The 27,685-nt window shown below is 44.8% G+C and overlaps 2 protein-coding genes and 1 pseudogene across 3 annotated transcripts; all 3 read left to right on the top strand.

Annotated features, from left to right (window-relative positions):
* Window positions 1-3,271: 3,271 nt before the first annotated feature.
* Window positions 3,272-4,261, top strand: LOC311176996 (olfactory receptor 2A12-like; the record flags this gene model as incomplete). The annotated part of the gene is made up of 1 exon (XM_084242690.1): window positions 3,272-4,261. Exon 1 carries the CDS (start codon window positions 3,323-3,325, stop codon window positions 4,259-4,261), a length of 939 nt encoding a protein of 312 aa, XP_084098816.1. The 5' UTR covers window positions 3,272-3,322.
* Window positions 4,262-4,430: 169 nt separating this feature from the next.
* LOC311176634 lies at window positions 4,431-4,779 on the top strand (annotated as a pseudogene). The gene is made up of 2 exons: window positions 4,431-4,438; window positions 4,597-4,779. The product of its transcript is annotated as an uncharacterized misc_RNA (transcript).
* Window positions 4,780-14,401: 9,622 nt separating this feature from the next.
* LOC311176633 (uncharacterized protein) lies at window positions 14,402-24,202 on the top strand (the record flags this gene model as incomplete). The annotated part of the gene is made up of 3 exons (XM_084242286.1): window positions 14,402-15,332; window positions 16,128-16,173; window positions 23,251-24,202. The coding sequence occupies 3 exons, from the start codon at window positions 14,402-14,404 to the stop codon at window positions 24,200-24,202; spliced, it is 1,929 nt and encodes a 642-aa protein (XP_084098412.1).
* Window positions 24,203-27,685: the final 3,483 nt, after the last annotated feature.

Raw genomic sequence — 27,685 nt, 5'->3', positions numbered from 1 at the left:
CACTGAGGATTCCAGGGGCTGTTGGACACAGCACGAGGAGGACATGTGGAGAGGCTAGTTCTGGCATCACCTGCCTGGGATCTCACCTCCCATCATGATGCCCACCCCCTCATGCAGCTCTCTGGGAAGGCAGAGACCATGATGCAGAAGGCAGAGGGGCACCTGGGGCTCAAGGGGGACCAGCAAGAGGCTGTGTCACTGTGTGCAGGGAGAGGTGCCTGCAGCCTGGGGTGCTGCCTTCCTGGGTCTGGTTGACCTGAGCATCTAGCTACTCACCAGCTTCACTTGCCCTGGGTTTTGGCCAGTGTTTCTGCTCCTCCTGCCCTCTTCATATCAGCTGCTTCTCCAGGAGACAGGAAATGACAGAGCAAGTGAGTGAGTACATGGTGGGGACCCGGGACGACCTCCACATTATTGTCTCGGATGTAAGAGAGGCTGGTGCTCACGAGCACAGACTCTGGAGTTGACTCTGAGTGTGACCCTGGACACCTCTTACATATAAAATGGGTACAGTCAAAATGCCCACCCCACAGACTGGGTGCCAGGCTCATGTTCAGCTTGTGGGCATGCTGCTGCAGGTTTGCTTGTTTCTCATGTGGGTATATTCTGATTGGAGGGTGCCCATATTTAATGTTAAATCTTGCAATTGTCACTCTTGTTATGGGGATAAAATAAAGTAATGCATGAAATCTGCCCAGCACATGTAACATTATAATAACATAGCATGTTCTTATTGCTATAATAATAATAATAATTTTAATGGCTGGAATAAGAGTGTGAGAAATGGTAGAAAGATTCATAGTATTTGGTGCCAATTCTCCCAATTGTCCCCCCTGAACCAACTTGTACCTTGATTTCCCTGGGGTACTCATGACCTCCAGACACAGGTAATTTTCTCTGGATCTCTAAGGATTGGATGGAAAAGATATAGGGAGAGAAAGAAAACCTATAATCTTTTTTTTCTGGCTTCTCGGGCCTCCCAATCTGTTGAGCATTTAGTAAATATTTATTGGGTCTTACTATGTGTCATGCACTGTGTTAAGTCATGAACTTATAGTAGGAAACAATAAAATTTTGCAACATGAAGCCAGTGGGGATTTATCTGACCTGCAGAATTTCCAAGTTGGGTTTGAATTGCCTAGATCTGGGAATGAGTCCAAGTTGCTGACCAGTTGATACCTAGGAGTTCCGGGTCCTAGTGTCAACTTTGACAAACCCCCACTGTGACCTGGGACACAGCTTGCAGAACTTTGGGCCATGGTGGCTGATGCTTTCTGTTTCAGCCCTTGCAGCAGCTATAGAGCTCTCTAAACTGTCTGCACTCACCCACTAGCCTTGGAGATTCGTGACCAAAAGTCATGTGACTTTAAAGAGTAAGACCATAGTATTGGTCTAACTCTCTTCGGGTGTTCCTCACACAGGGGTCATCGAAGGATCAGAGAAATAGCCTAGCAAGGTTTTTGCTTTAGAAAGAGTGCCCTAAAGGGGTCTCCCAGGTGGTGTAATGGGTTAAGACGCAACCTATGAAGCTATGTGCAGCCACTGCAGCACAAGTTTGATGCCCGGCCAGGGAGCAACCCACATGGAGCAGCAGACCTCTCCTGTCTTGCCTGCTGCTCCCCTCAGCAGTGTATTTCACTCAGTCTGCCTGTTCTGCTTCCCGCTCTTTCTGATGAATCCTCTCACCACTACCCCGCCCCATACCCAGTTCTTGTATGAATAAATACATAAATCTTTAAAAAAAAAAAAGGAGTGCCCTAAAGGCTGGTGCACAGAATGGGCTGGGCATGGGTCCCTCTTCCCTGCCTCCCCCTGAGAATCAAGGAAAGAAATTTTTCAGTGAGTTAAGGATTCCGATTTGTTGAGTTCTGGTTAGCTGAAGTTAGGTTGCTCATGGGAATCTTTCCTGTTGCTGAGGGATGATTAGATTCAATGTCTCCCATATAATCCTTCTCTGAGCCTCAGTTTCCCCATTGTTGAGATGTAGATAATGATCCCCACCACATGCATCTCCAAACCATCATGGAACTCCAAGGGAGAAAGAATGCCCGGGTACTTGGAAAGGAACAGCCCCAAAGCTGAATTCTTTATTTTTGAGCCAAATGGGGGCAGAGAGGCCAGGTTCATCATGATAGATAATGATGTTGTCCTTTGTTTTCCATGAAGTGGCTGAGGTTCAGGGAGGTTAAATTGAGAAAGAAGCGAAACAATGCTGAAATGATGACTTCTGTGGGGAGAGGGAAAATTGATGGTGAACATCAAATGCATCAGGGAAATTCTCAGGATGTTCACGTGCATGGTGTTTTTTTTTTTAAGATGTATGTATGTATGTATGTATGTATGTATACAAGAGCTGGGGTACAGCCAGAGGTGTGGGGGGTGAGAGGATTCACCAGAGTCAGAATGGGGACAGAACAGGCAAACTGAAGTGCACTGCTGAGGGGAGCAATGGGCGAGCCAGGAGAGGTCTGCTGCTCCACAGGGATTGAACTCGTGCTGCAGTGGTTGTGGACAGTTTCATAGGTTGCATCCTAACCTCTTGTGCCACCAGGGAGGCCCTCACTTGCATGTTTTGGACCTGAATCTCCATCTTGGGAATAAAGAACCCACCAGAAGTACAGTAACTTTTAAGGTAGGTCTTCTGTGATGCATCTCATGGTAAAACATCATTCAGTCCTTGCAGTTAACCTGTTCCTAGGAGACAATTCTCATTTGTATTGGATGAAGTCGTTTCAAAGAGGTAGGGTAGGGATGAGAGGTTCACTCAAGGTCATTCACCCAACACAATATAAAGCCAAGATATAGCTTGCCCTGGAGTGGGTGGGTGGTTAGTCAGAGCTGCCATGGCCCACGGACTTGCTGAGGGTAAAATAAAAGTGGATAGTACAGTGTCTTCAACAGGACCATGTTGGTTCTCTCACTATAGCCAAGTTTCATAGTCTGTACTCAAAATTTATCTCTAAACATCTGTCAACCTTACTAAGCAGAAGTAGAGATTTGCATAATGTACTCTGCATAAAGTAGTTTGCATAGTTTTGTTTTACAGCTGAGGAAACTGAGGCTGAAATGGGTAATTACTATTGGCTCAGAGACAGAGTCTGGGTCAGATGTTGGCAGTCCTTTCTGTGTCATCATTGTCCTGGGAATGGTGACAGTGAACAAGGGCAGACAAAATGGGCTATCCTGTTGGGTCTCCTGGTGTTTCAACATAACAGGGCACTGACCACTACCCCAAGCCCTTCCTTGCCATGGTGCCTGGCTTAGCTAGTCTTCTGTCTGAATTTGGTGTCTTTCTTTTTCATTGAGAGGTAGGTAGAACACAATGCAAGAGCTGAACCAGTCCTCTGTGACTGAATTCATCCTTCAGGGCTTCTCCTTCAACCCCAGGAAGACTCCTCTGCTCTTCTCAGCCTTTATGATAATCTATGCATTGATTATTCTGGGCAATAGTTTGATCTCCACCCTCATCTGCCTGGACTCACGTCTTCACACACCCATGTATTTCTTTATTGGCATTCTTTCCATGTTAGATCTGGGCTACACCACGACAACTGTGCCCCAGATGTTGGCACATTTGGTTAGCCAGAAGAAGACCATTTCTTTTGCCAGCTGTGTAACTCAAATGTACATTTTCTTGGTGCTAGGCATCACTGAGTCCTGGCTCTTTGCCATCATGTCTATAGACAGGTATGTGGCCATCTGCCACCCACTGCGGTACAAGGTCATCATGAAACCATGGGTATGTGGGGCAATGGCCATTTTCTGTGGACTCTGGGGTGTCGTCTCTGCTATTGTCTACACTTATTTTGCCATGCGTCTGCCCTACTGTGGCCCCAACAAGATCAACCACTTCTTCTGTGAAATCCCTGCCGTCTTAAAGCTGGCTTGTGCAGACACCTCAATCAATGACCGGGTAGACTTTGTTCTCGGTTTTTGTGTCATCCTGGTCCCACTTTCCCTCATCTTTGTCATTTACATCAACATCTTCATTGCCATCTTGAGGATCCGTTCGACTCAAGGGCGACTCAAGGCCTTTTCCACGTGTGCTTCCCACATCATTGTGGTCACCATGTTCTGCGTGCCGGCCATGATCATGTATATGAAGCCTGGCTCTGAGTCTTCCCCAGAGGAGGACAAGAAGATGGCGCTGTTCTATAACGTCATCTCTGCGTTCTTTAATCCCATCATCTACAGTCTCCGGAATAAGGATGTGAAGAAAGCTTTTGTCAAGGTGACAGGCTGGGGCAAGGCCCCAGAATAAGGCCCTGGAAGGATAGCTGGGGACACATAAAATGGCCTAAACACTCATTCACATGACCCAGCAGCACCTGGACATGCTCCCGAGTCTCACCTATACACAGGCCAGTGGGGGACAGCACCGGATTGACTGACAGATCTGTTGCCTTGAAATGTCTCCAGGTACGACCTACATGGATTGGTGAGCAGTGAGCACCCCAAGAAAGAGGACCTGCACTCCAGTCCACCAGGATGGATTCATTTGTATATATCCTGCTTACTTAAGGGTTCCCACATATGCTGTAACAAGAAGACCATCTGGAAGGGAGGCAAATTCCCATAAATAAGTCTGTTATGAAGTCTACAGCCACAGAGATTCAAGAGGTATGTTCAGCAGTTGGACTTCATGTATTTCTTAAGAAAAATAAAATGTACTTTAGAGAACGCAATCATGATGTTCAGTACAGGGGCAGATTGTGGGTTCAGCTCAAGCAAGAAGTTTCAGCCTCCATCTTGTACAGTTCCCATCATTTAAGTCAGTAATGTATGCAACAGAAATGATACCTAAACTAAAAAAAAGGGGAAGTGCAGTATAAAAGAAAATGCTAATTGCTTTCCAATACAGAGGGTTTTTTTTGGTGGAAGAAAGAAGAATATTTTTAAATGAACATGGACTCTACCATAAGTTACTTAATTCCTGTATCTGTCCTCTATGTAAACATATTTCAAATCAATGAGTTTGATAAGATTTTAATTACAAGTTTTGTTCACCTTTCAAGTTATCAAAATAAAATTTGAAACTAAAAAAAGAAATGCCTCTGGGCACATTTGTCTTTTATTAGCCTTTTGTTCTAGAGTCTCAGTGGTTAACAAAGAGATGTCTGAGCCATTAAAATCTTTGTAACACTGAGAATGGGCTAAGGCGCATTCCTTGTGGGTAAATCTTGAGAAAGGTCATTACCCTGGAAACCACACACCTGGTATTAGGTTAGCTGAAGAGAGGGTAAGAGAACTGACCTTGGAGAATCCTGGCTGGACAAGGGGGACTGAGCTTACAAGGCATTGTAAGCTTGAGTGCTTGTTTCAGAAAGCAGATCCAAGACAAGGTGGGATGGCTGGAGGACAGGTATGATCTGAGCCCACTCACCTTCCCAGAGGCTCCAGTCACTCTGCTCTTCCTTCTCATGCTTTGCCTTCAATATGCCATAATCCCTCCTATTCAGGGTTCCCACATGTGTTATTCCTTCTGTCCTCGCTCTTATCCCTACAATACCTCCATCCTTCCTCATGTAGCTATTAACTCTTGTTCATCTGTGAGTTTTGCCTTATATTGCAACTTCTTAGCCTCCAACCACCTTATACTCCAGTCTTACAATGTCAAAGGTATGTGGTGAAACGTTTGAGTTCTCTGCTAGATAGCAAGTCCCAAAAGGCAAGGAACATAACTATGCAGTTGATAGCTGTGTCCTTAGGATATAGCCATGCTGCCTACATACTGGCCTGAAATACACACTCTGGTGAAGAAATACACATTCCATGGGAAAAGTTAGAAAGGGACATGGGAATGGGGAGTTAGTGAATTAGGATTAACAGGTATAAAAAGGAGGGGCCTCCCCGGTGGCAGGTGGTTGAGCGCTGGGTTGCGAAGCTGCCCGCAGCCTCTGCGGCACCGGTTCGATCCCCGGCTGCTCCCCGGCCACCGGAGGAGGGTCCCACATGGCGCGCAGACCTCTCCTGCGGCCCGCTGCTCCCCTCAGCAGTGTACTTCGGTCCCTCTGCCTGTTCTGCTCCCCACTCTGGCTCTGGTGAATTCTCTCACCCTCCCGCGCTTCTGACTGTACCCAGTGCATGTATAAACAGACAAATAAACAAAAAAACAAACAAAACAAACAAATAAATAAATAAAAATACATGCCTCTTAAAAAAAAAAACAGGTATAAAAAGGAGAGGGGATTAAAAAATTTAAATATTGTTCAGCAAACAGGACAGTTTCAGTGCTGGAAAAGAAAACGCAGACTTAAGGGGCCTCCCTGGTGGCGCAAGGTGTTAAGCGTCAGCACTATGAAGCTATCCACAGCTACTGCAACATGAGTTCAATCCCCGGCCAGGGAGGTGACCCACATGGTGCAGCAGACCTCTCCTGTCTCGCTAGCTGCTCCCCTTAGCAGTGGATTTCAGTAGATTTGCCTGTTCTGCTCCCCAGTCTGTCTCTGGTGAATCTTCTCACCCCCCACACCACCAGCCTATACCCCAATTCTTGTATGCACATTACATTAATAAATCTTAAAAAAAAAAAGAAAAAGAAAATCCAGACTTAAGAGATAAGCCAGGGGCAGGGCAGGCTAGAAATTACTTAGCTTAACTCAATGGAAGACTTGTTTTCTACTCAGACCTAGCAGAATTCTCACATCAGATTTCCTAGTTTGGCAGAGAAACTCTTAGAAAGGTTTCTCTAAGGCCACCCAAGAGTGACCTGTGCTGTTCTGGTAGTTTCAGGTACAAATTTGGGTCCATTTTCAACACAACAAGTCACAGGCCCACAGGAACCCCAGCACAAAGCGCCCCTGCTGCAGCTGGCCCAGATCACCTAGGCTCAGTACTCAGGGGCGTCGCTCCCGGTCACTTTCCAAATCTATTCAGCGATAACTGTGATGGATATTATAGTAATAACTAACATTTATGGAGTGCCTGTGCTCAGAGCTTTGTAGTAAATTAACTCATAACTCACTTAATTCTCACAATCATGAAGGAGATTCTCTTAGGCAGTTAGGGCAGAGAGAGCAATACCTAAAGAAAATTAATGGACAATATATCCAGGGCTCCTGGAAACACTTGTCAGAGCTGATTAAGTTAGGGGAGAGGCAAGAAATGCCCAGAGCGGGGAAGGCAGTCCCACACCCCTACCTGCTGCAGAGGCTGATAAAAGCACACCACGGGAGTGCAGTAGAAGGGGGAATGATTTAGAAACTCCTGCCAAGACCAAGAAACCAGTAAACCTGGGAATACCTTCACAGTAAACTCCAGATAAGGAGTAGATGGGCAGCCCCCTGCACCCCATTTAAGCCAGAACACTGCCACCATTCTGTGCAGTTGTTTTTCCATGGACTCTGCCAGTAGAATCACTTGAAAAGTGTACTTTCCTGGCCACAGTCAAGAATCAAGGTATGGGCCTCCCCGGTGGCGCAGCGGTTGAGCGCTGGGTTGCGAAGCGGCCCGCAGCCTCTGCAGCGCCGGTTCGATCCTGCCGCCCTCTGCTCCCCTCAGCAGTGTACTTCGTCAGTCTGCCCGTTCTGCTCTCCACTCTGGCTCTGGTGAACTCTGTCACCACCACCACCCCCCCCCCGCTTCTGACTGTACCCCAGTGCTTGTATAAATAAATAAATAAATCTTTAAAAAAAAGAATCAAGTTACCCCCCCAAATCCAGTTACAATCCTGTTATTAGTTTTATGAGTGAGAGGAGGTTCTGAGCAATGAAGGAGTTATTTAAGAGCACATGTGAAGAACATGAAAATTATTTGTGGGAATTCTTTATTAATCTGCCCATAAACCGGGCCTCCCCGGTGGCGCAGCGGTTGAGCACTGGGTTGCGAAGCTGCCCGCAGCCTCTGCAGCGCCGGTTCGATCCCCGGCTGCTCCCCGGCCACCGGAGGAGGGTCCCACATGGTGCGCAGACCTCTCCTGCCACCCGCTGCTCCCCTCAGCAGTGTACTTCAGTCCCTCTGCCTGCTCTGCTCCCCACTCTGGCTCTGGTGAATTCTCTCACCCTCCCGCGCTTCTGACTGTACCCAGTGCATGTATAAACAAAACAAACAAACAAACAAATAAATAAATAAAATAAAACATGCCTCTATTAAAAAAAATAAATAAATAAAAATCTGCCCATAAACCTTATGTTATATTTTTGAACTTCTATCCCATTTTCATTTTTGTTTTAATAAAGCCTAGTTGTGTTGAATGACTTAATATTTTAAGAATCTATATTGTATTTTATATCCCCCCTCCCTCCATCTATCTTTTTGGCCCTTTCTCCTGCACCCTCCCTCTCAGCCTCAGAAACTTTACTTTGGTTATCAACGTCTGCTAGTTTATAATTATTTGTCATTTCATCTGCTTTGAGTCCTTACTTTACTCTTGTATGTGAAATCATCCAATATTTATCTTTATGACTTTAGCTTCTGACTTACTTTTCTACACATAGTTTCCTTGAATTCCTTCCATTTTTGCTGTAAATGGTAACATTTCATCTTTCCTTATACCTGCGGAGTATTTCATTGTATATACATACCACATTGTTATCCAATACTCTGTCCTTGGGCACTTAGGTTGTTTCCAAATTCTAGCTATGTAAATAACGCTGTAGTAAACATTATTTTTTTTAGTTGATGAGTTCATATTCTTCATATAGATACCTAAAAGTGGGAATGCTGGATCACATGGTATCTCTGTATTTTGTTAAATTTTCCATAATGGCTGGGCCATTTTATATGCCCACCAACAATGTACTAGGACTCCTTTTTCAAGAGAAGGAAGAGTGATAATTATGTAAAGTCTCTCTGCCATTGTTGAATAAAAGATTCACACCCAAATCTGGAACTTCAGAACATGGGGGCTATGGCAGAGAGAGGGGCTCATGGAGTCTGTGTGCAGGACAGGCCAGCCTCGGGAGGACTGTAGGAGTAGGGGTGAAGAGACCCTTAGTAGAACTATGGAACAGTAGATTGACGACTACAAATGCAGATGTTATGCTGCCAGAGAGCAATTAGGCATCTCTGAATAGGGGAGCTCAAGGACAGTGGACTGCCAGCATGGGGTCTTATAAGGTGGTGAATGTCAGTTGAACTTGGGGTAACTACTCAGACACAAATATCTAGAATCTGAACTAGTGGGAAGAGCTAAATAGACTCACCTCTGTCTCCCCATAGACAAGGCAGTTATCATCAGCTGTAGACTGTGTTGTGTGAAACACCTGCCTTACCTCTACAAGGCCAAAGCCAAGATAATGACTAAATGGTGTAGTGCCAGTAGCCAGAATTCAAAGCATCTGGGCACTGGCAACAGACATAAGGCTCAGGTGAAGGGAACAAACCCTAGCCCATGATTCTACAGTACCCATGCCTCCTCCAAATGCTACATCTATTAGCTGTCCACATGCACCAGAGATGAACCACAGTTAAGATGTTAAAGCTAACAGGCAATTATTTGGGGTATTTTAACCGAAGAATTGGCTTAAGAGATGGGGATGAGTGTACGTCCCCAACTCCAGTACCCACAGCGTCTTAGGAGGCTTGAACTCTTGATATTTACTGGTAACAACCTCCTGGTATCCTGCTTCACTGGCTCCTGGCTCCTACCCCCTGCTGGTGCCAGTGCTCTGGTCATCTGAGCAGGGACAGAGGCTTCACTCTGTGAAGTGATAAACACTTAAGGATCCCGGGTAAATAACCTAGGATTGTATCCTGCAATCGTGAACATAATATAAAGCCAATTCATCAAGACAAGAAAAGAAAACTAACCCTTAACCCCCAAAAACTAAAAAAGAAGAGACAGAGGAACATTCCACAAATGATGGAACAAAAAATCCTGAAAGAAATCTCAATCCAGCAGAATTGCACAAACTGCATGATGGAGAATTGAAGGTAAAAGTTATAACCATTCTTGTAAAAAAGCAAAAACAAACAAACAAAAAAAAAAAAACAGGTGAGCAAAAGCAGGGATACCAGAGGAATAACTATACTTATATCAGATAAAATATTTTCCAGTTAAAAAAGGTAGTAAGAGACAGAGATGGACATTGTATTATGACTATGGGGAGAATGGAAGTGGTAGAACTAGTTAGGGTATATTGCAAGAAAAGATGATGATGTGAACCAGAGTAGTAATGGAGGAGAAGTCAACCTTTTGGGAGAATCCATCTTTTAAAGGGAACCAACAGTATTTGCTATAACCCTAGGATTCCTTTGGGATACATACAGCTCTTCTCTCAATCCTGATTTCTTCCCATTGCTTAACCTTCTCTAGAATAATGGGATCCCTCAGGACAGGAAGGTTCCTGAGGTGACTGGGATCTCTTTGTACCCCGAGGAAGTACTTCTTGATCCATGACACCCAGGGGCCTCATTAAAGCACCAATCTGTTTTCCCCCAGGGAATTGCTGAAATGCAGTGGCTTCTGGAGAATAGCTGAAATAAGACCTTCTTAGAGACCACTGTATGTATGCTGGAGGTGCCCAAGGCAATTGTGAGACATAGGTGTGGAGGAAGGGTGAGTACTGGGCATTGGATCAGAAGGGTCCAATGGAAGGATTGGAAAGGAGCATGAAGGGCTAGTCCAGGGGCCTAGGAAGGATGCCCTCACCAAATTGCTGTTAGTCCGGCTCTGGGGCATTGCTATCTATGGATGGTGCAGAAGCAATGAGTCCAGTGAAGAAGTCCTTGGAGAAAGACAGATTTGGGTTGTATCCTTTAATACTATGCAACATCAGGTCCCAATTTTTTTTTTAAAGATTCAGAATTTTTGAAAAAGGACTATGAGGATAAAATAATATAGCAATAATAGTACTGGTTTTTGAGGGCTGACTGCTCTAAAGGCACAGTGTTAAGTAAGTTTGCATGTAATATCCTAATTAATCATCAGCATAAATTACTTCTTTTATCACTGGTTTCTAGAAGAAGACATAGATACACAAAGTTTAGGCAACTTTTCCAAGGCTACTTTTATTTAGAGATGGAGTGAGGGCTAGAACCCAGGCCAGATTCTAGTTCCCATGCTCTTAACATCCATGTTCTTACATCCATCCTATCTTGGATGTAAAGTCACCGATCCATGTTAAGTGCTACATAAAAATATTTTCTATACCTTCCTTATTACTCACTTAAATGCCATTTCAAGTGGCATAGAATAGAATAGAAGTGTCTTTGAGGAATATAATACAATGTCTATCCATGTGTGCTTGATTTCATTTATCCTGCTTTCTATTTGACTTTGCTCTTTTCAGTTAAAAAATTGCCAAGAAAAGAATTTTGTTTATTCTGGGAGTGGATAACCTGGGTAGACTTCCTCAAGGAAGAAAACCTTGATAGTTGTTTTGAGAGAGAAAGTAATAGAAGAACTGGACTGGGAATCTATTTTTTTTTTGCAACAAACTCTTTAAAACCATTGTCATAACTCCATAAAGTCATTAATACAATATGCATTAACCAATACCCATGTCTTCTACTAAATTTGGAGATACAGGGGTAAGGCATGGTTCTTCATCTTTAAGAAACTCCCCCAGTGTCTGTACCAGCATAGGTATGGAGAGTAATGACATTAAAGGTGTTATCAAAAGGAGAGTAAAATGGGAGAAGGAGGAGTATAATGGGAATCACAGAAGACTTCCATGATTATTATTTTACTAAGAGAAGAAAGCAAAGAATGGCATTTCAACTAAGGAGTGATTTAACAATACTGGTAATAATAGCATCTGATAAAAAATCCCAGAGTTCCAGAATGACGTCCGCACAATGGTTAGGCAAAGTTCAGCACCAAGGATAGCTCCATCACAGGTTAAAAGCAGTGGCTTCTCCCTCAGCCGTCCAGCTCAGATTCATTCCACTCATGCAACCAACGTTTATAATGCCTACTACATGCCAGACACTGCTCTATAATCAGATGATATACAATGAAACAAGGAGATAAACATCCTTAAATTCTTGTGAAGGAAAATGACAATTAAAAATTCCATAGTACATTAGAAAATGCTAACTACTAAGAAGAAATTTTGACCTGGAGAGTGGGATGCGGGCCTCAGTTTTAAATAGGGTGGTCAGGAAAGACTCAAGTACTCCTAGAGAATATGACATTTGAACACATCCTTGAAGGAGGTGAGGGCATGGATCACAAAGATCTGGAAAGAGAGTTTTTAGTAGTGGGTACAGTAAATGCAAAAGCTCTGAGGTAGGAAAATGTCCTGAATGAGAAGCAGCAAAAGGCTGTATGGCTGGAGAAGACAGAATGAGAAGTGAGAGGTAGGAGATGAGGCCAGGGAGGTGATGGAGGGCCCTTGGAGCCCTCATCAGGATTTTGGTTTTCCTTCCAATTGCTACAAGAAACCACTGAAGGGTTTTGATAAGAGAGTTTACATAATGTTTAAATGATCCAGCCTACAATTTATTAGGATCACTCTAGTTACTATGCTAAAAGTGGACTGTGGGGAGAGTGGGAGTGGTAGAACGAGTTAGGGGATATTGCAAGAAAAGATGATGATTTGGACCAGAGTAGTAATGGAGAAGAAGTAAATCTTTGGGGAAAATCCATCTTTTAGAGGGAACTGGTGGTATTTTCTATAATGTATTGCACATGGGGTGTGGGAGAAAAATTAGAAAGACTGGGTTTCTTTTTCCTTAGCCAGCCCAGATTCAAAGGATGGATGTGCCATGAGCTGAACTGAGGATGTTGTCAGTAGAGCAAATTTACAGGGGATTGGAAGTTTGATTTTAGCAAACGTTAAGTTTAACATGTCTACCAAATGAAGATAAACTTCAAGTAAGCAATTGGATAGATGAAGATGTGAGATCCAGCTTGAGTAAATACTTTGGGTTATCAGCATATACTAATATTTTAGACTCAGGACACAGCACAATGAAGATCAACTTCAGATTCTGCTAATTCCTATACTAATGCAAACTGCTCTAACATTAACTTGAGTATTAATATCATTTCTTCCTCATTCACCTCAGCTTGTGTCCCATTCATGCGCTTATGTGGTGTTATTTTAATCCAAATGGATAACTATTTTCACTACAACACAATCTTGTAGGTATTGATATTTATATTCCATGGTTTTGGGATTTTCTATTAAAAAACCTGGCAATTTGCAATGCTGTGCAATATGAAATTTCTCTCTTCTGTAAGTGTTAATACACAGGTCAGTTTTGTCTCACAATGAACCAAAAGTGGACCTATTTTATGTTCTGTGACTTGTTAAACCATGCATGGGGCTTAGCTGTGTGAGGGCACAGTTCAGCTGATGGTGGTGGTAAGAGCACATAGCTTGGAAGCTGAGTCCTGGCTCCACGACTTACTCTCTGTCTCACCGTGGATGGCTGATTTTATGAAATGACCATAGTGATACTGACCTCTGTGGACTGTGGTGATAACCTATTGAGATCACATTTACTGGAATATTTTACAGACTGCCATTTTATAAATGACTGTTTCCTTCTTTGGGGTCTGGAAACGGTACATATCCAGGTGATAATGTTCTGTCATAGTCATTCACACTGGGATTAAGAGAAAAGATATTCAGACTTTGTCCAAGGCAGGGCGGAGGACTGAATCCAGAACTGAAGGTCTTTGCCACCCACTGCTCAAGTTTCTTCTGTGAGTAGCACAACTGTGGAGAAACCCCTACTGGTCTGGAAAATCTTGCAGTCACAAAGCACCTAACACCTGAATAACTATACTTCCTTTTCATGAGAAATGCACTTACATTTTCTCTAGGTTGCAGTGGTGGAGTCTCTGGCCATCTTTACATGAAAGTTGTTCTTTACAGTTGAAACCACTTTGGGGAGGGAAGGAAAGATGGGGGTGAGGGGGATAATGACTCTAAGGAAAAGAGTTTTCTTCCCTAAAAAGTTTGTTTGAAATTCCTTCTTTTCATGGAAATTTATGGTGTGTGGGTTTTCAAAGGTACAGCATCAGAGAGGAAGAAGGTTGAAGATCAGCTAGGGTTTTTGTTTCACATTTATACCGTCCTTTGCAACACCTGTGAGTCTTGATGTTTGGGGGGGGAAATGGCTTGAGAAACTGCAGAGAGCTCTTGAACTTTTTGATTTACTGGAAAACTGTGTATTTCCCTACCCTCCTCACTTGGGTTTATGGTGTGTATGTTTTCAAAATAAGGCTTTTGCCATGCACAACTCCTCCCACAGAGTCCTTGAATTTTAACAGAACTAGTTTGTTAGGCAGACAAGTATTTACAGAATCTCAACTAACTGCCTGGATAAATGATAAGCCCATTTACGTAGAATGTTCCCTGGGTGTGGAGGTAGATATGTTGATTTGATTGTTTAGCTCTGAGATGCCTTTGGTCCCTGCAACTGTGGATCTCAGAGGCATTCTCTCAGTGAGCCTGCAAAGAGTTCCAGAATACATATGTCCTCTTCTTTCCTCAGAAGGAAGGCCATGCATAGTCAAGGCTGGAGAAATCACAGCTCAGTGACTGAATTTATCCTCTTGGGCTTCTCCAGAAACCCCAGGACCAACTGGATCCTTTTCTTTCTCTTCTTCTTCCTCTACTTATTTACAGTCCTAGGAAATGGGTGCATCATCACCCTGATCAGAGCAGATGCGCGTCTCCACACGCCCATGTACTTCTTCCTCAGCATCCTCTCTCTGCTGGACCTCAGCTATGCCACCACCACAGTGCCCCAGATGCTGGTCCATCTAGTAAGCAAGAACAAGTCCATCTCCTATGTTGGGTGTGTGGTCCAGATGTTCATTTTCCTGACTTTAGGCATCACTGAGACCTGGATTTTTGCAGCCATGGCCTATGACAGATATGTCGCTATATGCTTTCCACTCCACTATGGGGTCAAGATGAGTCAAACCTTGTGCGTACTCCTGGTAGTCAGTTCGGCCCTTTGTGGTCTCACCTGTGCCCTTATCTATACAGTCTTTGCAATGAAACTTCCCTACTGTGGTCCCAATGAGATCAACCACTTCTTTTGTGAAATTCCTGCTGTCTTGAAGTTGGCCTGTGCAGACACATCCCTTAATGATCAAGTGGACTTTATTTTGGGCTTCATCTTGCTCCTGATCCCATTATCCCTCATCTTAGCATCATATGTTCGCATCTTTATGGCCATTCTAAAGATTCGCTCCACGCAGGGACGAATCAAGGCCTTCTCTACCTGTGCCTCCCACATCACTGTGGTCACCATGTTCTGTATTCCATGCATGATCATGTACATGAGGCCTGGCTCGGAGGCCTCACCTGAGGAGGACAAGAAATTGGCGCTGTTCTACAACGTCATCTCTGCCTTTCTTAACCCCATCATTTACAGTCTTCGGAACAAGGATGTGAAGAGGGCTTTCCTTAAGTTCATTGGAAAGAGTGAGGACACTCAATAGCCATGGATTAGCACGGTCTACAAGATCTCCGGTCTCTGTCTGCCCATGCACACTTTCACTGAAGTTTTTGGACTTAATAGGAGCCTAGAATGAAGGTGACTTCTAGAACAAAACACTTTTGCATTAATTTGACCACTGGAAATATTAGGAAAGGATGCAGAGAGAACTGCTTTCGAGGTTTTTTAACAGTGTAATCCCCATAGAAAAGTGTAATTGCCTGGTTCCCTGCCCGCCTTAAGGAAGGATAGAGTTGAGCAGGGAGCTAAAAAGGACTTGGGAGAGAAGGCTGGAGGGAGGAATACTGGAGGAGACACTGGAACAGAGACATATGAAGAAGATAAATTCTGGGCGTTGGCAGCCTAGAGAACTTTCAGCCTTCTCCAAGCATTGGAAGAATACGAGTCTAAGTGATGTGGAACTGTGAGGAGGTTCTGAGCATCTGTGTTTCCTGCCTGAAGGCCGCAGTCTCTGAGGAGGGGACCCCTGGAGAAATAGAGAAGTCTTGATTTTTCCAGAGAAAAAATGAATTGTCAGCAAGAAGTGTTGATTGTGTTTCTTGGGGGCTTGTTAGGAAAATTGCTCTGGGGTCATTATTGGGATTTTGTGAGGATCATCTGCTGGAATGAATGGGGCTCCTCCTTAGAGCCCTCAGAGCAGCGGAGACCACAGCAGGAAGGGGTCTGTAGGCAGGTGGGTGCCGGGCTCTCCAGGTGAGCAGCCCCTGCAAGGGCCTGAGGAGCTGGGACTGGTTGCAATATCTCCTTTCTCATCCTTGAAGGCCTCACACAGATCTCTTCTTCAGGAAGTTCCCCAAATTCTTTCAGGTGGGTGAGATTTCTCTTCTCCTGGAACTCTTAGCACCACCAACTAAGCCTTGACTCTGGCCTCAGAAGCACCGTGTGGAAAGAGTTCTTAGAGTGCAACACTTATCTTGACCTTGAGTGACTCTGATACCAAGAATGACTCACATGTCACTTCAAATATATTAGCGTACAGCACAAATGCATGTGGTTTGGAATGTTCTTTCTCTCATTCATGATTTGAGGGAAAAAAACCTCAGCACACTAGGAAAAAAAGAAATTTCTTTACTCTGACCAAACACATTGACCAAAAAAAAAAATCTCTGGCTGAAATCACACAGAGTGGTGAAAGATTGTTTTCCCCTAACATCAGACCAAAATAAGGATGCTTTCTTCCAGTGCTCCTACTCAGAACAGCACTGGACATTCTAGCCAGTGCAATGCGGCAAGGAATGAGAAGACAGCAAAGAAAGGATTAAAACTGTTCTATTTTCAGGTAACATAACTGTGTATGTTAAAAAACAAAACAAAATGTGGGCCTCACTGGTGGCACAGGAGTTAAAGTCTCAGCTATCAAGTTTTTGTCAGTCACTGCAGCACAAGTTCGATCCCCAGCCAGGCAGATACCCACATGGTGCAGCAGACTTCTCCTGTCTTGCCCACTGCTCTCCTCAGCAGTATATTTCAGTAGATCTGTCTGTTCTGCTACCCTCTCTGTCTTTGTGAATTCTCTCACACACACCCCACCCCAGTTCTTCTACACAAAAATTAAAAAAAAGAAGTTAATATTATCTATAATATTATTTGCAATAGCTCTGTTAAAAATGAAAACTTGGGTATAAATCAACAAAACAAGTACAGTATCTGTGTGCTGAACTGCAAGACACTGATAAAAGGAGTCAAAGAAGTTAATAAATAAAGAGACATTTTGTGTTCTTGGGTTGAAACACCCACATAGTAAAGATGCCAGTTCTCTCAAAATTTTCAACTATTTAATGCAATTCCTGTCAAAATTCCAGCAAGAATTTTTGTTGATGTGGATAAGCTGACCTGAAAATGTTTGCAAAAAAAAAGGTAAAGTAACTAGATGAACTAAAGTAATTTTGAGAAAAAAGACATGAAGCTGCAAGAATCATTATCCAATTGTAAGATATATGGCTATTATAAGCAATACCAAGACAGCATGGTATTGGTGAACAGACATACATATATATCAATAAATTAAAATAGTTCAAAAATAGGTCACAGAAGCATGGCCAAACTGAAAAAGCAATGAATGAAGAAATGATAGTGTTTTCAACACATGTGATGGAACCTTTGAACATACATAAGAAAAAAATACATCGTATCCAAATGCTGGCTAAAACTGGATCACATGTCTAAGGGCAAAGTGTAAAACTACCAAACTTTTGGGAAAGCATAGGAGAAAATCTTTGTGAACTAGGGCCAGAAGACAACTTTTTACACATTATACTAAAAAAAATCCACAAAATCAAAAACTAATATAATGAACTTTCTGAAAAAACCCTGTTAAGAGATTAAAAAACAAGCCACAGATAGAGAAAATATTTGCAAATTACATATCTGACAAACAATTAGTATCTAGAATATATGGAATTGTGAATCCGGAAATAAACACACACTTCCATGGTCAGCATTGTAAAAATAGTACAAAGGAAGCATTGCCGTAGAATTAAAAGTCTAGAGCTAAGTCCTTACATATGCTATCAATAAACTGATCTTCAAAAGAGGTAAATCAGTGGGGGAAAGAACAGTTTTTTCAACAAGCTAAAACCATGGAAAAACATCATTTACATCCATTAACTAAAGTGTTGCCTATTAACGAAAGAAATAAATGTCTCAGATGTGCACGCCGTTTTGCTATGTTAGCAGATTAAAGGGCCTATATATTTTGATATATTGTGGATATTGAAAAAACAATTGATGAAACTTAGCATACATTCCATTTAATAAGATTTAGCTTCCCTTACAAAAAGCCCCCAGCCAGCCATAGCTTATCAGTCCTCCTAGCTTGCCCCAATTCAGCCTTCACCACTGTGTACCTGTTCTCACTAGTCCTCAGCCGATGATGAGCTCATAGCGGGCACAGCCCTTGTACCAATGATCCCTGCATAAAATGTGATACGGAGTAGGCATCAGTGAATGTTGGATTGAACTGAATTAAGAGCAGGGCTCAAGCCTCCCCGGTGGCGCAGCGGTTGAGCGCTGGGTTGCGAAGCTGCCCGCAGCCTCTGCAGCGCCGGTTCCATCCCCGGCTGCTCCCCGGCCACCGGAGGAGGGTCCCACAAGGCACGCAGACCTCTCCTGCCACCCACTGCTCCCCTCAGCAGTGTACTTCGGTCCTTCTGCCTGCTCTGCTCCCCGCTCTGGCTCTGGTGAATTCTCTCGCCCTCCCGCGCTTCTGACTGTACCCAGTGCTTGTATAAATAAATAAATAAATCTTTAAAAAAAAAAAAAAAAAAAAGCAGGGCTCAACCTGTCACAACTCGGCCTCCAGGCAGTCGCTACCAACCAAAGTTTAAAAATAAGAGAACTCTATTCGCCATCTCCAAATAACATACTTGCCCCCCGGGACGGAAGCTTCAAGTCAAGGAAAGCTACTTCACACTTCTCACATCCTACCAGCCCAGGGGTTCTGTCCCTCCTCTATCCTTGGGACTGATGGGAGGGTGGGGGGTGGGGAGCAAAGGAGCTGTATTTCCTGATCCCTCTGAGTCTTACTTAGGAAGGCAGCTATGCTCACTGCTGTACTATCAGTGCTCTGAGTCTTATTTTGAAAATAAACATTCATGGGACAAACAAAACAGATCAACCATCTGGCATACACTGGGGAGTCAGGTGGAGCATAAAATGAGCTATATCACACTTTGCTACCTCTACTCTGTAGCCCGTCATATTTAACCCCACAGGCACCCTGTTTGTTACGGCCCCATTTTAAGGACAAAGAAAACTGAAGTTCAGGGAGGCTGATCTGCACAGTCCTCCCCACTGGTAAGCGGCAGAGCCGGACTTGACGTCAGACCTTCTGATGGCTCGGGGCTTGATTCCAGGTGGAGGTTCATCAGTTGCTTCCTCCTGAGCCAGGTTCCATGAAGGGTCTCACAGTTGCTTGGGGACATTCCCTTCCCTGCAGGAAGTCACCATCTTTGGGGTCACAAGACGTCAGGACACATGCAAGAAGCGTGCAAGGGAGAACCCAGCAGAGTATGATGGAGGGAGTGGGGCAGGGGCCTGGGTGCTGAGATCAGAGGGCAGTGTTTCCCTGCCACCCTAACTCCCCCAAACCCGTTCATTCTGTATGGTCCATGGACCCTTCCTTGATATGCCCACCCAGCCTTGGCCCTTGCACTTCCCAGTCCATGCCTTTGCTCCAATTGATGTCCACACACTGTCCCTTTGAACTGGGAGAGGGTAGGGAGAGGCCTGGGGGGAGGGGCGCGGCTGGGAGGCTAGGGGGGCTGGGTGTGTGGCACAGGGAGGCAGCCCAGATGGTGAAATGTGTGCTCAGGGGAGCTGCTCTGGGGCCTGGAGAAGCCCACTGCGCAGAGGCTCATTAAGAAGCTGTCTGATTTCTGGCCCCTGAGGATCTGGAGCAGAATATTAAAGCAGGACCCAGTGGACTGCTGGCTTATGCCTCACTGAACCCCGTGCCAGGTAAGGGGAGGACGGGCAGAGGCGGGATCCTGAAGGGCACTCCCGCCAGAGCACCCCTGCTGAAGGCTCCCTACCTGTCCTGGCTGGCTGCTGGGCCCCTGCTGCCTTCACCTCCTCCCATCCACACCAGGGCCTCCACACCTGGATGCCTACTCTGCTCTCAGACCTCTGTCCTCTGTCGTTGGTTTTTCTCTATTTCGCGATTGATCTGCCTCTTTGCCTGCCTCTCAAACCTCCTTGTCTTTTGCGAGTGTGCTCCATGCTAAGGGGGACAACAGTGGATGGAGGAAGTGAAGGCTGTCACCAAGGAGCCCAGGCAGCTGAGCTGGCTCTCTGCAGCCCCTGAGGATACAGGGCCAGGCACTGGCAGGAGAGATAAGGGAGGGGTGACAATTATAGGGGGGAGAGCCTTGAAGGTTCAGGGGATTCAGAGACCTGGAGGGAGAGGTTAGAACTGGGGACCACTGTGATCCTTCATCTGGGAAGAGTAGCTGCCTCCACTCAGGTCATGGCATTCCTCTCTGGCTCAGTCCTCGCCAGGCCCTGGGAGACCAGAGAGGAAGCTCATAGTGGGCCTAGAACCCCCATTCATTTGCCTCTTCTCTCCCTCTTCCCTCTGCACTTCCCTCCTCTCCTCAATTCTACACCATATTTTCTGGCGGCTGATAAGGAACAGGGGCTGGGAGTGGGTGTCTTCTAAGAGACTCGTGCAACAGCCCAGGCTTCAGGTCCAGGTGAAGCTGGAAGGAGAATACATCCTTCTTCCTTGTTGCACAGTGCATGCTTTCTCCTGTCAGGTGTAGACCCTGCAAAATTCCCGTCACCAATTCACCCGTGCACCATCACCACAGCCCCTTGTGTAAGAACACATTCCCTCCCCTGTTTTGATCCCTCTCCTGCCCCTCCCCTGCTGTCGCTCCTCTTTGCAGCCCACTTCACTCCTTATCACCCACTCACATCTGATTTCTGCCCTCATCACTCAACAGAAATGTCCTACCTCCAAGCCGAGAATAGCTTCTGCACCGTGACATTTTGGGAGCAGTTTTTATTCCTCCTGCCCTCTCTGTAGTGTTTAACCCTCTGGCACTCCTCCCTGCTGTGCTGCCTGGGTGGGCAACACACCCTCTTCTGCCTCTGGGGAGGTGCTGTTCAAGCTCCATCTCTCCCCACTCATGTGCCCAAGGTGCATCTTTGGAGGATCTGCTTGCTTTCTGAACTGTCCCTGAGAGTTCTCATCCATTCGATTCCTTAATTACTCTCCAAATTTTGATGTTTCTGAGCTCTATGGCTACATGTCCAGCTCTCTGGTGTTCAACTCCTCGTGGAGACCCCATATTTCAGCTCCTCGTGGAGACCCCATGTATAGAATTATTATCACCTAGAAGGCATTTCCTACCCCACCCATCTCTTCCTCCTCCACCTTCACACATTTTGTCTTGAAGTGGTCCTGCTGTCACCTTAGGCTCCCAAGCCTGATACTTCAAGTCCTCTTTCTCACCTCCTGCATCTCTGTTACCAGGTCCTGTTGATTCAATTTCCTGCACCTTTTTCTAATCTCTCTTCATTGTCTTCAACTAGCTTTCTATCTTTTCTCCATGCTCTTCAACTGGTCTTCCTAATTTCTAATGCCTTCTCCTAATTTCCACCCAAGTATTGATGTTTCTAAAACCTAACCCTGAAAAAGTTACTTCTTAGCTTAAAACTCCTCTGTGATTTGCCATGACCTATATGACCAAGTCCATGCTCCTTGTCAAGGACTGCCAAAGCCTTTATAATTGTTTCCTTCCTACTCTGTGCAAATTAACTTGCACTCAGACTTTTTTGTCATGGCTCCATGGTTACAAGAAGCTTTCCCTTGGTGATGCTCATTTGCACCTGCTACTCCATTGGCAAGCAAAATTCATCCTTGAGTCTTTTTCTGTTAATTCCTGCTCATCTTTTCATATTGCATGTCCTCTTGAAGAAGTCTAGCTCCCAAAGGCTGGTCCAAATGCTCCTTTAATGAGCTCCTGTGACACCTAGCTCTGCCCCTGTCACAGTTTTTATCACTTGACTGCCACTCATTACTATCTGTCTCCTCCCTGTGTGTGCTGCTTAGAGGGAGAATTTTCTTTCTGGATCCCCAGTGCTTAATCCAGAGTTTTGACAACCAGTGTATATTTTCATATAGTGCTAAATGCATTGCAATGCCACTTGTGTCTCTTCCTGTTTCCCCAGTGGGACTGTATGGTCCTTGAGAATTGGGAATATACTTTGTCCTTGTAGTTCCAGCCCCTGGTACAGAGCCTAGAACACCAGCTCTAGTACAGAGTTGATAGGTGCGCAATCATTGTTGACCGATGAATGACATTATGAAGAAGAGGATTTGATGGGGACTAACATTGAGCTCCTGCTCTCTGCTGTTCACAGTGCACTTCACTCATATCATAGGTTACTTCTCAAACAATCTCTTCCTGGTAGGTATTAAGACCATTTTGCAGAGAACAACACTGAGGCTCAGACAGATTAAACTACTTGATCAGGACCCAGTAGAAGTACCAAGACTTGGACTCAGGTCTTCTGATTCCAAATCCTATGCTCCTCCACAAGAACACACCACGTCCCAGAGCACTACGAGGAATCAATCCATCAAAAATATCAATTCCAGCAGAGAAAGAGATGCCAAGGGGCAGGTCAGCATTGGTAAGGATAATCCTGCTAACTGGTGGGATCCAAAGATGCCAAAACTGCTTTTAAACAACAACCTAAAAAGCTTTTTTGCCTCAATGATACTTTTAGGATCACACTGGAAGAGCCTTCCCTGGAGGAATCCAGAAGAGGCATTGACGAGCAACTCAATCTAAAATAAAATCAGATGTGAGGATGCTTCCTGACAAATTCAAGAAGTACAGGCATGGATAAATTTTTTTTAAATGTTTAACATTTCTGGGGTGGTATGTCTCCCCACATTTCTAATTTGCCCTATATATGTGTGTGCATGTATATATAAACCTCAGAAGTTTAAAGTACCAAAGGAAAGGGTTTGAGTGATTGCTTTGGGAGTAATAAGAGGGGAGATCTTCAATTTTCCATCAACCCATTCTCCAGCCAGGATGAGAGGAGAAAAGCCTCAGCAACACGTCATGTGTGATGGCTCCTGGAGGAGAGAAAAGCAGGTGGCCTTGCTGGGGCTGAGAGAAGGAATGAAGTGAGGCCCTGGAGGTCTTGAGAAAAGATCTGGGCCACAGGCACAAAAAACTCAAAGTAGATTTTCCTCCCTTCCCCCAAATTTAGCCTCATTCCAGCGAGACCTCAGTCTCCAACCTATTAGTGCCAAATAGTACCCCAATAACCACTGGCCTTTCTAGCCCATGAATAGTCATAGTATGTGAGTATGTAGCCCATGCCGGGCCACTCATGGATCAATTTCTCTCCCTGCAGCTGAAGGAAGATGCCGGGCGTCCCTTGGAACAACCACAGCTTTGTGTCTGAATTCATCCTTCTGGGTTTCTCCAGAGATTCCCAGGTGAATGTCATCCTCTTCAATGTCTTCCTGCTCCTCTACCTCTCCACGCTTGCAGGCAATGGGCTCATTGTCACCTTGATATTCCTGGACTCCCGCCTCCATACACCCATGTACTTCTTTCTCAGCGTTCTCTCCATGTTGGACATGAGCTATGTTACTACCACGGTACCTCAGATGTTGGTGCATCTGGTGTCCCAGAAGAAAACTATCTCTTATGCTGGGTGCGTGGCCCAGATGTACATCTTCCTGGTGTTGGGCATCACTGAGGGCTGGCTATTCTCCATCATGGCCTATGATAGATATGTAGCCATCTGTCACCCACTCAGGTACAAGGTTATCATGAGCCCGTGGCTGTGTGGGGCAATGGTGATATTTTGTGGATTGTGGGGTGTCAGCTGTTCCCTCGTCTACACTGTCTTCACAATGCGTCTGCCTTACTGTGGCCCCAATGAAATCAACCACTTCTTCTGTGAAGTCCCTGCTGTTCTGAAGCTGGCTTGTGCGGACACATCTCTCAATGACCGAGTAGATTTCATCCTGGGCTTCATCCTTCTGCTGGTACCCCTATCCTTCATCCTGGCCTCTTACGTGTGCATCTTTGCCACCATCTTGAAAATCCGCTCAGCTCAAGGTCGACTCAAGGCCTTTTCCACTTGTGCCTCCCACATCACTGTCGTCACCATGTTCTGTGGACCTGCCATGTTTATGTACATGAACCCAGGGGCCAATGCCTCTCCAGAGCGGGACAAGAAGCTGGCCCTGTTCTACAATGTCATCTCTGCCTTTCTCAACCCCATCATCTACAGCCTCAGGAACAAAGATGTGAAGAGGGCATTCCTTAAGTTAACAGGCTGGGGCAAGGCCCCTGAGTGAAGTCAGCACCAAACCCAAAACTATAGGTTCTGTGGTCCTTCCACTTTATCTCCTATCACCCAATGGAAAGGCAGGAACCACTGACTGATAGTTAAGGAGTATGATATGTGAAGATTGGTACCTGGATGGGACTTGTTAATGGTTCCAACAGCTGGCCTATGTTCAGACATTTAAAGACCCAACTGTAGAGAGAGTACCAAGGCAGGACCTCTGTCTGAGTAAATTTTTGTTTCCCAAGGCACAGCAAAGGATCTGGCACAAACAAAGCTTCATTAACCTTTGCTAGTTGAGTGATTAAATGCAAGAGGATTCAGGATTAAATCAACTCAGGATGGTTGAGACCGATGACTCACAGCACCCAGATTAGCTACTTTATTTCATCTCAGTCAGGAACATGGACAGATCTAAAGACACACAGTCTGGGAGAAAGGAACGGTGATTTTAGGACTAGGGTTCAGGGACTGCTCATCACGCCCCACAAACACTGCCCTGGCAGGGTGGATCCCAGGGTACACAGTCCATCTTGTCCTTGCGAGGTGAGCCGCTATGATAAACTATAGTGGGTCAGAGATGACACTTTGCAGCAAGTGATCACCTTACAGGAATGTTACTGGAGGTTAAGTAGGTAAAGTTCTCAAAACAGTGTTTGACATTTTGCATGTTATAGCTAAACACTGCCGTTCCTCTTATTACATTCTCCTTCTCTTTCCTACCACTACAATCAACAAGAAAACAACTGAGATCACTTCAGCTTAGAAAAGCTCTGCTCTCTGAAAAGAGAGAACATGATCATGAAAAGTAGAGTGGAGTTAGCAAGCCTGGGTCTGTCACCAAGAAGCTCATGAACATAAAAATATTATGTTCGCAAAACATTAAAAAAGTATGACTCTTCTCAAGTTATCAATGAACAGATTCTAATTACAATCAGTCAACACTCTTCAAAGATACCTTTATCAATAATCCCACATATGAGAATTTTGAATAAACAAATCTCAATTGAGTAATAGTGGTTTTAATACTGTACTTAGTTCAAAAGATACAGACGAGCATGGCGGGTTCAGCTGATCATGCTGGTGCTGGCTCTTCTTACCACGCTCAGAACATTTTGCCCCTGGGTGTAAGGTCCCCAGGACCTTGGAGAAGGCACAGACAAGTTGCTCCAAGAATCTCATGAAGTGTGCCTTCATGACACCTGTCATACCAAGAAATGCAGCAACACTAAGTCAGAGAGGCAAGTTTTCATCAGGGGCACCTACTCACCTTCGCAGAAACACCTCCAAGTTTTGCCTTCAACTCTTTCATCATCAAGGGAAAAAGAGACAGGAATTTCTGGCATTCATTTTATCCTTCTCATCATTCTGACAACCCTCAGTCCACAGACCCATTCCAGATCTTCCTGCTTCAAACTGGACTTTGAATTTTAAAATCAAAGTCACCATTAATCTTTTATCAATGTCACATGATAGGTTACTCAAGAAAATGCGGCCATGGGGCAACACTGGCAGGTTCTGGCTTTGAACATCAAGGTAATTTAAATCTAATAGGCCTCCTGTGGTTAGTATTAGCCGCCTCTGCATCAAAATTATAACAATTTCAATAACTAAAATTCCTCATTAAGGTAGCGATGGTTCCAATGAACCATCAAATGGGTATCACTGGTTCAATACAGACACCGATAGCTGGGAAGACCACCCCCACATTATCTAGACAGCCCCTTCCCCACAAAATCAGAAGCGGGAAATGCTCATCAGTTGGCAAGTCCCCTCCACCAGCCACACTGTCCTACCCTCGCACAGATGAAGAAGGGAACACACCAATAGCCATGGAACCCTTCACTTTCTCCCTAAAATCCTCTGGAATGGCTGCCTGGAATTAGAGTCCATTGGTGAACCTGTGCCACCCACCATATCTCCTGCCTTTCCCAGCCCTGTTCCATGTCTGAGTAAATACCTTAGGACAAAACCAATACTGAACTTTGTACCTAAGTAATAGCGATAAAATATCTATTCCACCAAAAGTTTTATTTTTTTTAAAGATTTATTTTTATTTTATTTTATTTATTTATTTATTTATTTATACAAGCACTGGACAGTCAGAAGTGTGGGAGGGTGAGAGAATTCACCAGAGCCAGAGCGGGGAGCAGAGCAGGCAGAAGGACCGAAGTACACTGCTGAGGGGAGCAGCGGGCGGCAGGAGAGGTCTGCGCGCCATGTGGGACCCTCCTCCGCTAGCCAGGGAGCAGCTGGGGATCGAACCAGTGCTGCAGAGGCTGAGGGCAGCTTCGCAACCCAGCGCTCAACCACTGCACTACCGGGGAGGCCCTCCACCAAAAGTTTTAAACTCTATAGTCATTCATCATCCCCAGGTTGGTTGCTCAGTAATCTCTTCATTCACCCCATCATTGCCCCCAACCCCCTGCTATCCTATCTCCCAGCACCCCTCTCTGTGTTATGCCAACTTCAGTCCAATGGTCAGCACCATCTCTCCCAATAACTTCAACCTGAAATTCCTCTGGGGATATCACATCCCCTATAGCTGGGCCTGATGCTGGCTAGCCACAGTGGATCTCCAGAACTATTAGAACTTACTTGACTCATTTCTACGATCACTGGGTCACTGGTGACACCTGAAGGAAGGATGTGTAAACTCTGCAGCCCCAGTGAAGGCTGTGTAAATTCTGCGGTACCAGGATTCCTAGAGACCTCATTTTTCATTGAGGTCTCTCAGAAGAGTATGAGTTACTTTTGGGTGTTGCCTATTGTGGCTGCAGGAGCCCACTTGCACGCAGCAACTTTTAATCTTCTATGGCGTCCTTATCACCTTCTGGTTCACAGAGTGGTCACAAGTTCATAGCACTTGAGTTTTACATACTCCATCTACTGTGATATAGAATGTTAGACACAACGAGTTCTTGGAGACCATTAAATTTAAGGTGATCATTTTATAGATGAGTGATGTCCAGAGAAGGATAACAAATTGCCCAAAGTCATACAAGATGGGAACTAGTTACAAGACGGGAACTAGAAATCGAGACACTACTAAGTATCTCACTACTCAGCTGTGTGCCCTGCTATACCATTGCGCAGAGTATCCACATGTTAATCCCACGACCCACATGGGTTCCAAGCACTAACTCAGGTCTGTGGGCTAAACTGGTGCTGTACACCATTGGCTACAGATATTGTTTACTTTGCAAACACCACCTTGATCCTCTGCTAATTCCATGGACTGGATTACAGTTACCATATTTCATGCTGGCCACATGCATTCTCTTGGTTCCAGAGCCATTATTGTAGATTATATCACCATCCACATTGTGTGCTATTCTCCTGTGTGTGTGTGTGTGTGTGTGTGTGTGTACTGTACACCATTATCAGTTACCATGTGATCTGCATTACTTTTCTATGAGAGGGAAGGATCTCTTGCTCCTTTGTCATCAGGGTTGACTACATGACTTCCTTTGACCAACAGGATTAGAAGGAA

The sequence above is a fragment of the Talpa europaea genome, assembly GCF_964194135.1.
Source record: "Talpa europaea genome assembly, chromosome: 9".
Taxonomy (NCBI): domain Eukaryota; kingdom Metazoa; phylum Chordata; class Mammalia; order Eulipotyphla; family Talpidae; genus Talpa; species Talpa europaea.
The sequence above is the reverse complement of the archived record's forward strand: the minus strand, read 5'-3'. Positions and strand labels throughout refer to the sequence as shown.